Genomic DNA, 14,727 nt, shown 5'->3' on the forward strand with positions numbered 1-14,727 from the left:
CTTACACCCACGCTTGCATCTACGCTTGCCTGCACTTTGAATTGCAGCCTCACGCTAGCGCTATTGTGCCTGCACCTAATTAGTCGAATTGTAATCTAACGCTAGCGCTATTGTGCCTACGCTTAATTAGGTGGACCTGAGTCTAACGCTAGCGCTATTGTGATTAATTTGCATTGTTGGTGTGTGCTAGGACTTTATCCTCGTTCGGTGCGCTTGTGACATATTTGCTGGCTTGGCTGTTTGCTGTACTGACTAGACCGGCGACCCTGCCCACCCCAGCCCCGTCGTCCTCACTTCCGCTTGGCCTGCCATCTTGTTGTTGTTGTTTTGTCCCTGCCTGCAGCTCCACCCCGCATCCCGCCTCCCAGCTGACCACCCCTCGTCCCTCCCCCTCCTCTAACTACTTACGGTAGATCCTCTAATGCGCAGCGTCCACGCGCAGCGATCGCGCCCCATTCGCGCCGAAGGTGCGCCAAAGGTAAGCCCGTCTACGCCCGGCCCGCGCTCAGCGCCAGAGCCCCTGGTCCTCGTAATGTCCACCCCTCCCGCATTACTTACGATGCCGCCGCCCTCCTAGCCCTCAACTCCAGCCGTCCCCTCAACTGCGTCCAAGCCGCCCCTGGACACACCCATGGACCCTTCTCCTGCAACTCCTGCAAGTTCGACGGCACCAAGAACAACTCCTCATCTACGATCACACAACAGATACCCGACCCCAACCACCTACAATGCATCCTGATCAAAACCCGATCGGTCCACAGGCACGCCATTGACCTCTGGAATCTACTAGACACCATCTCTCCGGACGTCGCCTTCCTAACAGAAACATGGATGAACGCCACATCAGCCCCAGACATCACCATTGCCATCCCGGAAGACTATAAGATCATACGCAAGGACCGTACCGGCCACACAGGAGGAGGTATCGCTATCGTCCATAAGAAATCCATCCGCATCTCAACCAGCTCAGACGTCAATCTTACCAACTCTAAACACCTTCACTTCCAGATCCACATCGACCCCAAAACCACACTCAGAGGCACCCTCCTTTACAGGCCACCAGGACCCCGCGCACAGTTTAGTGAAGACATCACGGACTTCATCACTCCACACGCGCTCCCCTCCAAGGATTACACCCTTTTGGGAGACCTCAACTTTCACCTTGATAAGAACAACGACCGCAACACCACCACCCTTTTGGACAACCTCGCCAACCTCGGACTTAAACAACTTGTCACCACCTCCACCCACATCGCAGGTCACACACTCGACCCTATCTTCACCTCCAGCAAACATGTCTCCTTCAGCCACACCACAGCTCTCCTTTGGACTGACCACAGCTGCGTTCACTTCACCTACAACAAGCCCACTTCCAACAACCACCCCCAACCCACTCTGCAAAGAAACTGGAACAAAATCACCATCGACCAGATCTCCTCATCGCTTCTTCAAAACCCCCCAGCTCACTCCTCAAACCCAGACCAATCAGCCGCCAACCTCACCCAATGGTTATCCAACAGCGCCGACATCTTAGCACCACTGAAAAAACGACAAATCAAACTAGGCAGCAAGAAGGCCTCCTGGTTCAACGATGATCTTAAGAAATCCAAGAAACTCTGCCGCTCCCTTGAAAAGGCCTGGAAAAAAGACCCAACCACCAGCACCAAGGACGCCTTCAAAAACGCCACCCGCATACACCACCAACTGATCCGGAATGCCAAGAAAGCCACTTTCAAGGACCGACTAGATAACAACGCCCACAACAGCAAGGAATTATTCAACATCGTCAAGGAATTTACCAACCCCTCGGCCAACTCCAACGACATCACCCCCTCTCAAGCCCTCTGCAACTCCCTAGCCTCATTCTTCCACAACAAAATTGCAGACATCCACAACAGCTTCGACAACCGACCCGAAGACCAACCCACCCAACCCCCTGCAGGACCCCCACTCCCCCCTGAACATCCTCAATGACTGGAAGCCAATTTCCACTGAGGACACCATCCGTCTGATGAACTCTATCCACTCTGGATCCCCCACAGACCCATGCCCTCACCACATCTTTAACAAAGCAAACTCCATTATAGCACCGCACCTCCGAGACGTCATCAACTGCTCCCTCAACTCCGCAACCTTCCCGGAAAGCTGGAAACATGCCGAACTCAGCGCCCTCCTGAAGAAACCCACAGCTGACCCCACCGAACTCAAAAACTACCGCCCTATCTCACTCCTTCCATTCCCGGCCAAAGTCATCGAGAAAGCGGTCAACAACCAGCTCGCCGCATTCCTCGAAACCAACAAATCCCTCGACTCCTCACAATCCGGCTTCCGAGCCAAGCACAGCACTGAAACCGCCCTCATAGCAGCAACAGACGACATTCGAACTCTACTGGACAATAGAGACACAGTTGCCCTTATCCTCCTCGACCTCTCCGCAGCCTTCGACACGGTCTGTCATAGCACCCTTTTACAACGCCTCAGAAACGTCGGAATCCATGGAAAAGCACTGGAATGGATCACCTCGTTCCTCACCGGAAGAACCCAGAGAGTCCGCCTCCCACCACTCAAGTCAGAGGCCACTGAAGTCATCTGCGGCGTACCCCAAGGGTCCTCACTCAGCCCCACCCTCTTCAACGTATACATGAGCCCCCTTGCGGCCATCGCACGCCAACACAACCTCAACATCATCTCCTACGCCGACGACACTCAACTGATCCTATCACTCACCAAAGACCCGAACACGGCCAAAACCAACCTGCATGAAGGAATGAAAGAAGTAGCCGAATGGATGAAGCACAGCCGTCTGAAACTGAACTCAGACAAAACAGAAGTCCTCATCCTAGGCACCTCCCCCTCCGCCTGGGATGACTCTTGGTGGCCAGAGGCCCTTGGAAAAGCACCTATCCCGACGGACCACGCACGCAACCTGGGCGTCATCCTGGATTCCTCACTCTCGATGAACAGACAAGTCAACGCCGTTTCTTCATCTTGCTTCAACATTCTTCGCATGCTCAAAAAAACATTTAGCTGGATCCCCACCGAAACTAGAAAAACAGTCACTCACGCTCTGGTCACGAGCCGACTGGACTACGGAAACACCCTCTACGCCGGTACCACCGCAAAAATCCAGAAAAAACTCCAACGCATCCAGAACGCTTCAGCCAGGCTCATATTAGACATACCGCGTAAAGAACACATCTCTGGCCACCTGAAAAACCTCCATTGGCTCCCCGTCAATAAGAGAATTACTTTCCGGCTCCTAACCCACGCACACAAAGCACTCTACGAAATCGGACCCGAATGCCTCAACACACGACTGTCCTTCTACACCCCCTCCCGCCAGCTACGATCCTCCAACCAAGCCCTTGCCACTGTACCTCGCATCAACAAAACCACCATGGGAGGTAGATCCTTCTCCTACCTGGCAGCTAAAACCTGGAACTCACTTCCCACTCATCTTCGCCTTACTCAGAACCACCTAGCATTCAGAAAGCAACTTAAAACGTGGATATTTGACAAGTAATTCCCCACCCTTCCTCAAGCGCCTTGAGACCCTCTGGGTATGTAGCGCGCTATATAAATTTATTGACTTGACTAGTGAGTGGATGGGAGAGCCTGGGGTGCGATGAGGTCTACAATGACATCGGTTGACGAGGGTGCCGGGGAGGGTGGGGTTTTTACGGATCTGGAGGTGAAGGTGTTCCATGATAGCTGTCAGATCATTAGAGTGCATGGTCTGTCAGGGTGTGCTTTTTTAGACAATGGCGATGCCTTCTCCTGGGCGCTCGGGCCGGTCCGCGCGGGTGAATTTGTAGCGGTCGTGGATTGTGAAAGGTGATGTACGGTCCGGAGCAGAGGTTGGTCCAGGTTTCCGTGAACAAGGCAGTCTGAAGAGGTGGCATCGGGGAGGTCCCAGATTTCTGTTGCATCTTTGTGGAGGGATCACACGTTAAGGAGGATGCAGTTGAGCCAGTCTGCTGCGCTATTGGCCGGCTGGGCGGCAGGAGGCGCTGGTGTGCTGATTTTGCAGAAGGTGCATTTGCAGTTTTGGCAGGCGCAGGGTGCAAGGGAATTCTACAGTGATGCTAGATGACAGGAGGTGTGGCATCCAAGGCTGATGGTGAGGAGGGTTCTGTTGTGTAGCGGTGGAGTGTCCAAGAGGAAGGGTCCTTGGTGCTGGGCGCGGTCCAGCGGCGGACGGACACAGACAGGCTTGCCTGTCACCCACTGCACATGGCCATACAGCGGCTGCCATTAAGAAGTGCTGCGGGGGGGACTGGACAGCAGGGAGGCGAGAAACACAGGAAAGGACACTGGAGGGTGCGGTGTCGTGGTGGAGGAGCAGGGGTTGTGAATATATATATTTTTTTATCTTACCTCGAGGCCAGGTCCTGGATCATCTGTGCTCCTGCTCTCCTGAGTCTGCTTCCAGGAACAGGAAACAGTCATTGCGCACTTGAGTGGGCATAGCACTCCGCCCCTACCCTGCTCCTTGAGTAGAGCAGCCCCACCCACCATTCTGCCCACAAAGGAAACATAGCATGAGAATATCAGAAAGTTGCTTAAGGGATTCCAGCCAATGTGGTAATGCCACGATCAATAGTGGCACATCAATGAAACAGAACCTAAAATACAAGTAATAAATATAGTCTTAATTTAACTGTGTTTTATTTTTCCAAGTGTAATGGTTCATCTAGGAACCGCCATGTTTAAATAAAAACAAACATTATTGAAATTCTACAAAATGTAAAAATGCCAAAGGTTATTTTAAACATGTTTGTGTGTGTGTGTGTGCAAAGTATTTTGCAAACCACAATTCCATTTCTAACATTTTAGAAAAAGGCCTCATAAATAATTCACGTGTCTTACTCTGAATGCCCTACACAACGCAGTGCTTTGTAAATAAATAAAAATACATTGTATTAATGTCACTGTTCAAGTCATCAGGAGTTCGGCAAATACTGTTTCAGACGTTCGCATCCATCTGGTAAAGCTTGCAGCTCATACAAAAATATTTAGAAATTAAACACATTAGAACACTGATAAAAGAGAATGTCTGCATTCTTAAAAGTTCAGTACTCTGGATTCCAGTGCATCTGTCCCTCCAGCTACAGCTGAGTTGTCCCACACTTTTCAGAAAGTCCTGCAGGTAGCAGGCGAGGTAAGGAGTCCACGTTCAGAGATACCAGCAGCTGCAGCTTCTCTGAGCAGTCCTGGATCAGCAGATCAGAATAGCCACTGATGTGCAGGTCTAGTGGCCTCTCGTGGTGCAGCATCTTGTCCCCCAGGCCCAGGCAGCAAATGGCGAGAAGCGATGGAGGGAAAGCGTTGAAGGCGTAGTCGGCCAGGCTCAGCTCTGCCACTCCAGTAGCAAAGGCTCTGGCGTTCAGCGCCTCGACGTTGTCCTTCTTGCAAGACTCGCTGTGTGCCAGTCGCATGTGGGTATAGTGTTCCAGGAAGTAGTGTAACGTCGGGGCGTCCAGGCGGAAGTGCAGCTTCAGCAGGACGATGCACTCCAGGTTGCACAGCTGCTCGCGCGAGAAGGCGCCACAGCAGAGGGCCAGCAGCTGCTTCACCCGTGGGGGGCGCACTTCAATCTGAGGAGAACAAGGACAACGTTTAGCGTCGAGTGTTCTGAGAATACCACAAACCCGCTCCTAACACCCAATCAGAAGGGCCGTTCAACGTAAGTCGTTGTCATATAGGCACATTCCAACTAACTACGGTGCAGCTACTATAAATATTTAGAAACCTCAGTATGGGAGAAGATTGCGGTTAAAAATATAATTAAAAAGGGTGTGTACCAAAATAAATCGAGAGAAAATAAAGATAGAAATAAGAGAAAAAAAAGTCGACTACACAAAAGTGATGAAAAACGCCCGGTTGGGCATTAAGGGAATACTTAGGGTTATTTTTAGAGGATGAAGGGTGGATATGACATGAGAGATTAGGTAAAATGAGATGTACGGATGAGGGTGGGGTAAGGGTTAGGATTGGATCAGGGTTAAGTTACATTTAAGCTGAGTAGAGTAAAGGTAGGTGTTATGGTTAGGATTGGAGTTTAAGAGTTAGTGCTCAGACTGGGATAGCTTTACAAGTTGGATAATGGAAGGTGCAAGTGATAGAAAAACTTTGCATTTTATATAGAAATACATACTAGGCATGACATTTTTACCTTTTTTTAAATCTATTTTGTATTCTAAAATGTCATATTCAACCACGTGAGAATGCTACGTTAGCCTAGAACTGGGTCAGGGCAACTTGAGGTACAAACTGCCCTCAGGCAGGCACAGCATCAAGCCTGGCACCCTTCTGTGCTGTGAGGTTCTGGGCGGCTGTGCCACCCACTAACTATGCAGTATGCACCTGCACACCGACAGCCATGTGAACATCAGTGCCTAGTATTGAGACGATGACGCCGTACCACAGCCACCAGTAGCACTTTCTGTATTATTAATCTAATCTAGATTAGCAGTTGGTGATATCTACTCATTTCATTTTAAAGCAAGATACAGAAGCAACTATTACATCAATAAGGAAAATACAAGCAAAGTGAGAAGTGTGGAAACAAATTAAATTGTATCTGAAACCTTCAATGCTTACATCTCCACCAACCGTAGCAAAATGCGTGCACTTTGGGAATATAGCAAGATAACATAACTGCCATGGTCTGTCATTCCGCAGTTTAAGGCGACACAGAGACTTTAGGATTAAGTGGATGGTTAAAGACATATCAGAGATGTCAGGCTGATTTGATACTACCACCTTGTCCACCTATTATATAAAATTGAGGGGCATATTTATGTAGGTTTTGTACCCTTGCACCAATGGGCGCAAGGGAGACGCAAAACCTAAGTAGGATGTATCAAGCCAGCATGACCACCTTGTGTGGTCCTGAGTGGCTTAATAAATCCATAGTAACACAATGTAGTGCAGGTTGCTGTGTTGCGTTACTCTGCACCAGGGAGGTGTTCCATGGGTGGAGCGTGGGTGTTTACACGCATCCACCTATGGGTTTTGGTGCATTCCCACATTTACCTTCAATGGTGGACCTGGGAATGTGTCAAAAGGCTACACCTCTCCAGGTGTGGCGTAAAGAGGAGAAATATCTTTATTCCACCTTGTTACTTCCTCTTTCTATATGTGCTGCATTCTGCAGCACACAGAAAGAGGAAAATGCCTCACAGGATTGTTTTTGTGCAGGAAGTTAACAGTTCCTGCACAAAACAATCCTGCGTTGGCACTAGGCAGCACATTGTGCTCCAGCCCTGGGAAATGACAGGAATGTGCAGCTTGGGGCTTATTTACAAGCCCCTTGTGCTGCTGGTGAGTCACTTTAACCCCTTCCATGCTGCCGTCGGCCAGCACTACCTCACTGGTGCTGCCGTCAGCCAATGGCCGACGCGGCCCGCCCGTTTTGCGGAAGTGCCGCACTTCTGCAAAATCGGCGGCGCAGCCAACGGATTAAAATGGTGATGCACTGGGTTGTAAATAAGCCCCTATGTTGTTAAGTACAGCGCATTCCTGCCCTTTCCCGATCATGCAGCACAGCTTATTAAATATGCCCCAGGGAATATAGTACGTTTTTCAAAATAAAATGCAAAGGTTATATATTGATATAAAAGTCGTCTTTGTGTCTTTAATAAAATATTGATTTTGCAGTCACTATATACATTTATTTCTGCACCACATACTTAGACACCACGTAGACATCCTTTCCCACAGCAAAAAAAAGTAGAGAATATTTCATACACAAGAATAGAGATTTTATACATTTACTCTCAGAGGTATAAGAATTGGTGGTGACAGATGCTTTAGAGCAGGTGGTAAACATGTTTTCAAGATATCTCTGTGTTGCAGGTTACAACTGTACCGTGTTCTTACCTGTTTACATGCAATGAGAAGAGATGTCACCCCCACCAGCTGGAAGCAGTCAGAGGCTACTGGGGTGCAGCAGAGGAAGCGATCTAGGATGTTGATGGCCAAACATAGCGACTCGAAGCCCAAGTTGAAGTGCTTGTGCACCGGGATGAGCCAACTGATGAGTTTGCAGCGAGACTCTGGCTTCACCTGTCATTAGAACACACAGAAAGAAATCAGTGCATGAAAACAATCACACAGTTTGAAATTTCAGACTTTGGTATGAAGTACCTGGTTTACTATCAAGTCATGGCTATGAGAGTACCGTGAGGCATAAGGTCTTTACCACAATATTCAATGAAAGGAGAATACCAACGACGGAGAGACGCAACTGTATCACCTCGAGTCTAAGCACCAGGTTTGAGGATCCAGGTACAGAATCTGCTATTAGTGTAGAGTGGCCAAGTATAGCATCTGTTGTTAGTGTATGGTGGCCGGGTGTAGCATCTGCTGTTAGTGTAGAGTGGCCAGAATCAGCTGTTAGTGTGAATGGGGACCAGATATAGCATTAGCCATTGGTGTAAACAGGGGCCGGGTACAGCGTCAGATCTTACTCAAAATAGGGTCCAAATAGGGCATCATCTGTTAGTGTACAGAGGGGCAGATTTAAAACCTGGGTGGCCTAGTGCAACACACAACCTTTGCACTATCACACAATGTTCGTTGTATGTGTCACGTCTAGCATAGGTTTTGTAGTGCAAGAGTACCCTTAAAGTACAAACACTATGCAGACAAACGTTAAAACTTTTCCCACTTTGGATGTATGCTATGCAGTGCAGCACACCTGCTAAATCAGATAAGTTTGGAGAAATACTAATATTTCTCCTTTTTAATGCAATCTGTAAGGGTTGTTATTATCTGGCTCAAATCACTTTCATCTGTTGTCACTAGATTGGGCTTTGCATAAAAAACCATGAGAATGCCCAGCATCACCCATGGGACACCATCTTGACCCAAAGTAATGCAAAATCTCTATAATGCAATTTTCCGGTGCACAACAAGTTATGATATAGGAGGTAAATCCTAAATAAACATTCTTTAACACAAAATGTAAGCAAATCTGCCCCCAGAGTCAGTCTAAAGAGGGGCCAGGTATAGAATTTCGAGCCAGTGTAAAGAGGAACCAGATATAGCACCTTGTGTTAGTGTAAAGATGGGGCAAGTACTGCATCTGGAGTCATTGTAAGGAAGGGGACGAGTACTGCATATAGAGTCACTGTAAAGACGTGTAAGAGTACTGCATCTGGAGTCAATGTAAAGAAGGGGACGAGTACTGCATCTGGAGTCAGTGTAAAGAGGGGGACGAGTACTGCATCTGGAGTCAGTGTAAAGAAGGGGACGAGTACTACATCTGGAGTCAGTTTAAAGAAGGGGACGAGTACTGCATCTGGAGTCAGTGTAAAGAGGGGGACAAGTACTGCATCTGGAGTAAGTGTAAAGAAGGGGACGAGTACTGCATCTGGAGTCAGTGTAAAGAAGGGGACGAGTACTGCATCTGGAGTCAGTGTAAAGAAGGAGCGAGTACTGCATCTGGAGTCAGTGTAAAGAAGGGGACGAGTACTGCATCTGGAGTCAGTGTAAAGAGGGGGACGAGTACTGCATCTGGAGTCAGTGTAAAGAGGGGGACGAGTACTGCATCTGGAGTCAGTGTAAAGAAGGGGACGAGTACTGTATCTGGAGTCAGTGTAAAGAAGGGAAGAAGGGGACGAGGACTGCATCTGGAGTCAGTGTAAAGAAGGGGACGAGTACTGCATCTGGAGTCAGTGTAAAGAAGGGGACGAGTACTGCATCTGGAGTCAGTGTAAAGAAGGGGACGAGTACTGCATCTGGAGTCAGTGTAAAGAAGGAGCGAGTACTGCATCTGGAGTCGATGTAAAGAGGGGGACGAGTACTGCATCTGGAGTCAGTGTAAAGAAGGGGACGAGTTCTGCATCTGGAGTCAGTGTAAAGAGGGGGACGAGTACTGCATCTGGAGTCAGTGTAAAGAAGGGGACGAGTACAGCATCTGGTCTGGAGTCAGTGTAAAGAAGGGGATGAGTACTGCATCTGGAGTCATTGTAAAGAAAGAGCGAGTACTGCATCTGGAGTCAGTGTAAAGAGGGGGCGAGTACTGCATCTGGAGTCAGTGTAAAGAAGGGGACGAGTACTGCATCTGGAGTCAGTGTAAAGAGGGGGACGAGTACTGCATCTGGAGTCAGTGTAAAGAAGGGGACGAGTACTGTATCTGGAGTCAGTGTAAAGAAGGGAAGAAGGGGACGAGGACTGCATCTGGAGTCAGTGTAAAGAAGGGGACGAGTACTGCATCTGGAGTCAGTGTGAAGAGGGGTACACGTTTGGAATCTGGATTCACTGTAAAGAGGGGCCTTGGAATCAGTGTAAAGATGGACCAGCTACAGCACCTGAAGTCGGTGTAAAGCGGGGCCAGGAACTGCACCTGGAGTCAGTCTACAGAAGGTCCCTCTTTACACGAGAAGCAAGTGCTTGTGTAACAACCTTCTTTATACTGACTTCAGGGCTGTACCTGGCTCTACCTTGATGCCAGTGTAAGGAGGGGCCGAGTATAGCACGTGGATAGTGGCCAGGTACAGAAGTTGCTTCCAGTGCATAGAGGCTGCAAGCTGTAAGTCGCAGTGCATGGTGTGAATGCAGAAGGGCACAAATATTCCTTGGGCCTGATTTATGAGAAATGATGCATCGCTGCGTGAAAGCAGCGATGCGTCACTTCTCAGTGCGCACTCCTTGCGACATTCCTGATGCGTCATATATTTAATGTATGGCGCATCATGTCGCAAGGAGTTATAGACACGTCAGTATTTCTGACATATCTGTAAGCGCAAAAGTGACGCATTGCTGGAGTGTGTCACAAAAGTGACGCAACTCCAGCAATGCGTCCTTTCACATGGGGCAAGCCCCATGTGAAAGGGCCTGCGTCAGTCTTACGCCTGCTGTGAGGCAGGTGCAAGATTTTGACGCAACGGCGTACTAAAAGTGACGCAGTGAAATCTCATAGATTTCACTGCGTCCCTTCTACGACCCTTCCTTGCGTCAATACGCCCCCCTTGCATACATTATACCTGACGCAGGAATAATGTGGCGCAGGAGTTTACAAAGTGACGCAACAAGGCGCATTTTTTACGCCACCGGCGGCGTAAAAGTGACGCACAGCCTCATAAATGAGGCCCCTTGTGTGGATGTTAAAAGGAAGAGCTGCATCGCTTTACTCCCGTAAACGGGGATTAGTGCAATCTAGCTGGGTGAAGTTAATGCACATGTGGTGAGGCTACTCCAGGCGCAGTATTATTGTGGTGAAGTTAATGCACGTGTGGAGAGGCTCTTCCAGGCGCAGTGTATTATTGTGCGGCAGTCACCATGGCGACAGCTGCGCTGTGTATCTCGCGCAAGGATTCTATAGGGAGTGATTATGAGGTAACAGTGGAAGATTGACCCTCTCTCTCTCGTCTTGGGTCGCAGCGCAAGAGTGCGATGACCGAGACAGGCTCTCGGCGCTCTATTATTAGGCCAGTGACGCGTTGAAGCGCTATAGCGAGGTACCATTAGACCCACCTGTGGCTGCCGAGCCAGGCACTCCGCGGTCAGGAAGTCCCTCTCGACGCCCCTCCTGTGCAGGTAGCAGTCTTCCCCGTAGTCCCTGAAGTTACGTAGGTCGAGGCGCAGGGGGCCGATCACCGCAGGATCGGAGCTGCTGCTGCAGTCACCGGGGCTCTCCTCGTCCGAAGACGGCTCGCTGCTCGGGGGGGTCTCGAACAGCGGGTCTGGGCCCCTCGGGATCCTCTGCTTCCGTAGCCGGGGGCACCGGTCCCTCCTGAGCGGGGGTCTCTGCAGAGAGGTGCTCGGACTCTGTGACCTGTCCTCCGGGGTCACCTCTTCGGGAGCCGCGAGACCCTTCAGCCTCTTGCTGGGGCTACCCTGCGCCTCCTCGACAGAGGGGCGGACCAGAGCGCTGCAGGTCACCATGGCTGCTCTGCACCTGTCTGTGTCTGATGTGCCGATCCTAGTGCTGCGCTGCCTCGGAGCGCTATACGGTGGCGGCGCTGTGAGGAGCATCAAGTGTCGGCGCTGATGCTGCAGAGGTGTCTGAGGCTCCCCGGCCGGGCGCTGGAGTTTATCCACAGTCCAGCTCGCCTCTGACTGGCTGCCTACAGAACCCCTGTATTGTGACGTCATGCGGAGCTTTCCCGGCTAATGTGCCGCTCAGTGGCACTGGCCGTGGCAACCTGCAGGGCCGGTCCCGCCTCCCCAGCGAGAGTGTCGACGTTGCCGTGGTAACCAGCGCCTGGGGGTACCGGGAAAGCCTTTCAGAGAGTGCCTCCACCCCCCAGGGAGCCGGCTGTGGCGGCAGGACTGGCAAACCCCGCGCAGAGGCACAGAAAGTGCACGCCGGAAATAGTGGATCATGGACCCAGCCACCTGGCTCAGTGTGAGCCCGAGAAGTCAGGACAATAGGACAGGAATATAGAGAAACAAGAAAGGGGAAGCGGCCAGTGCAACAACCCGTCGCTGCAGCAGGAATACCACACTTTATTTAAGATTTGTACAGAATACTCATATAGTGAGCAACATTATACACACAACATTTCAAGTATGGTTAAGTAAGTATTCTCGACCCCTTCCCGTCCCTCCCCACTTAAGTAACACATTCTAGCGTATTTTAATTATGATACAACGTGTTTACGGAGTCCCACATTTCCACTTATTTTAAAGGCATCCTAAAGTAACCCATTCTGCTGCAACATCTCTCTCGATTCTTCTCAAGTGGAGGCGCGGATGTTAAAAGCTTTAGAAAGTGACTAGGTAGACAGCACAGTATGTTCATTTCTAACCAGCAGGAGAAAATGGACATTGAATCACTTTTTTGTGTCGAAACTTCAAGAATCTCCCTTAACGGTGTTTAGTTATAATCGATATTGGTTGTCCCCCATGCTGTCAACATGCAAACCTTTTGGCTTGACATTCACGACTGGCGCTAGCGAGAGGCCGTACAAAGACATCTATTATCTGCTTTTAGTGAAACCGATTGTTTTCCCGCTGTACGTATGCATAAAAGTCAGTAAAACCTGAGGGGCATATTATCAAGACAGGCTATAAAATTATCGCCGTTTTAGCGGCAGAAAACTGCCGCTAAAACGGCGATAATGGGCTTGATAATATGCTCTATGGAATTTCAATTGAAGACCATGTTAAAAGTGAAGGACATCTAACCTGAGCTTCAATTGGAATTCCATAGAGCATATTATCAATCACATTATCGCCGTTTTAGAGGCAGTTTTCTGCAGCTAAAACAGCGATTATTTTATCGCCTGTCTTGATAATATGCCCCTGAGAGCGTTAATTATGGTCTTAGCAGTAACAAAGAAGGGGCATATTATCAACAACTAGCGATATTTATCGATAAATAAGCTTAGCGCCATTTTTTTTATTGCTGCGCATCGCCGGATTTTATCGCAGAGATAATGTGCTATTAGCAACGTTTATCTCCAAAGCGATAAAATATCCGGCGATAGCAGCGAAATGCGTGAATATCGCTGGAAATCTAGCGATATTCAGGCATTAATAGGGACTTAGCCTGAATATCCACCTCCAAATACAGGCTAAGAACTGGTCTGAGCAGACGTTAGTTTTCAGCGATATTCGCGCTTAGCGCACATGTTGTCACTACGCCTGCGTTGATAATAGGCGATAGCGATGTTAGCGACTGGTTTCAGTTGCTAACAGGTTGGGTACGCCCACTTTGCATGTCATTAGCGATAAATATTGCTGACAGGCAAAGCGGGCCCCAAACCGCTCGCTATCGCTTACAAGCTGTTGCTAACTGCTGTTAGCGACAGCTTGCTAATAGGGCGATAAAATTATAGCCGCTTTGCGGCTGAAAATGGCCGCAAAAGCAGCAATAATCTCATATCGCCTGTCTTGATAATATGCCCCGAAGTCCCTACTACCTGAAAGGAAGGGTAAAACACCACGGTGCCAGAGAGAGAACAAAGGACAGAGAAGTGACCTGACATTTTGCACCATGAACAGACCTATTTCTCCAAGCACTGAAGCAGACATCTGACGGGGTCAACCTCACATGCCAATTACTGGGTATTATCTCACAAATGAAAAAGAGGCAAGTTGTAGCATAAATTGGCAATGTTGGTGAAGCAGTGCATGGCCACATGATCTCCTAGGAATAAGGCCCCACAGCTTAATGACTGGGTGAAAGAAGTCCTGGAATGGACGGGGAAGAAAGGTGTAAAGAAGCGAGTGAGTCGGAAAATATATAAATATAAGTTATTTATTGAAGTGCCTTACAATAACTCACTGGTGAACAGGCAAACGACGTTCTGCTCCAACCAACTCCAACCGCTTCTCCTTAAAGCTCAAAGAATCACAATTACAAAAGTAGATTCTAAATGACATTAAAACATTCCAAATTACAACAACGATGGAACAAGAAGCCATTCCATGGCTTAACATAACCTGATCAAAGCTTTATTAATCAAAGCTTTATTAATCAAAACAAGAGTACAATATACCACATGTCCTTTTTCCCCCCTTTTTTTTAACAAAGATAAACTAAACAACAAGCTAAAATGAAATAAAAGGACGCTTACTCCAAAATATAGACTTCAAACCTTCTTGGTATCTTAGTGCATCTTTTTTGTAAAGATTAATTACCCTCATCAGAAACCCCTTCTTTGACAGTCTCACCCAGAACATCTTCCACTGTTTCAGCAAACTGAGCATCAAGAATGCTTCTCCTGGAATCACCATCCAAGATAGCCCCAGTAGAACTTTGAGTAAGAT

The 14,727-nt window shown here is 48.8% G+C and overlaps 1 protein-coding gene across 1 annotated transcript; it reads right to left on the reverse strand.

Moving 5' to 3' along the window:
• Positions 1 to 4,657: 4,657 nt before the first annotated feature.
• Positions 4,658 to 11,996, reverse strand: CCNO (cyclin O). Its single transcript, XM_086962949.1, has 3 exons — positions 11,485 to 11,996; positions 7,885 to 8,070; positions 4,658 to 5,597 (listed from the first exon to the last, which is right to left on the reverse strand). The coding sequence occupies exons 1-3, from the start codon at positions 11,983 to 11,985 to the stop codon at positions 5,109 to 5,111; spliced, it is 1,176 nt and encodes a 391-aa protein (XP_086819075.1). The 5' UTR covers positions 11,986 to 11,996; the 3' UTR covers positions 4,658 to 5,108.
• Between the last annotated feature and the right edge of the window lie 2,731 nt (positions 11,997 to 14,727).

The sequence above is a fragment of the Lissotriton vulgaris genome, chromosome 3_1, assembly GCF_964263255.1.
Source record: "Lissotriton vulgaris chromosome 3_1, aLisVul1.2, whole genome shotgun sequence".
Lineage (NCBI taxonomy): Eukaryota > Metazoa > Chordata > Amphibia > Caudata > Salamandridae > Lissotriton > Lissotriton vulgaris.

What these genes read in the sequence shown, in the direction of transcription:
- CCNO (XM_086962949.1), bottom strand. Translation starts at nt 11,985, where the DNA reads ATGCTCCTCACAGCGCCGCCACCGTATAGCGCTCCGAGGCAGCGCAGC. An exon ending in GCCTGGCTCGGCAGCCACAG is followed by an intron (nt 8,071 to 11,484) that starts GTGGGTCTAATG and finishes TTCTAATGACAG; the next exon opens with GTGAAGCCAGAGTCTCGCTG. An exon ending in TTCTCATTGCATGTAAACAG is followed by an intron (nt 5,598 to 7,884) that starts GTAAGAACACGG and finishes TGTTCTCCTCAG; the next exon opens with ATTGAAGTGCGCCCCCCACG.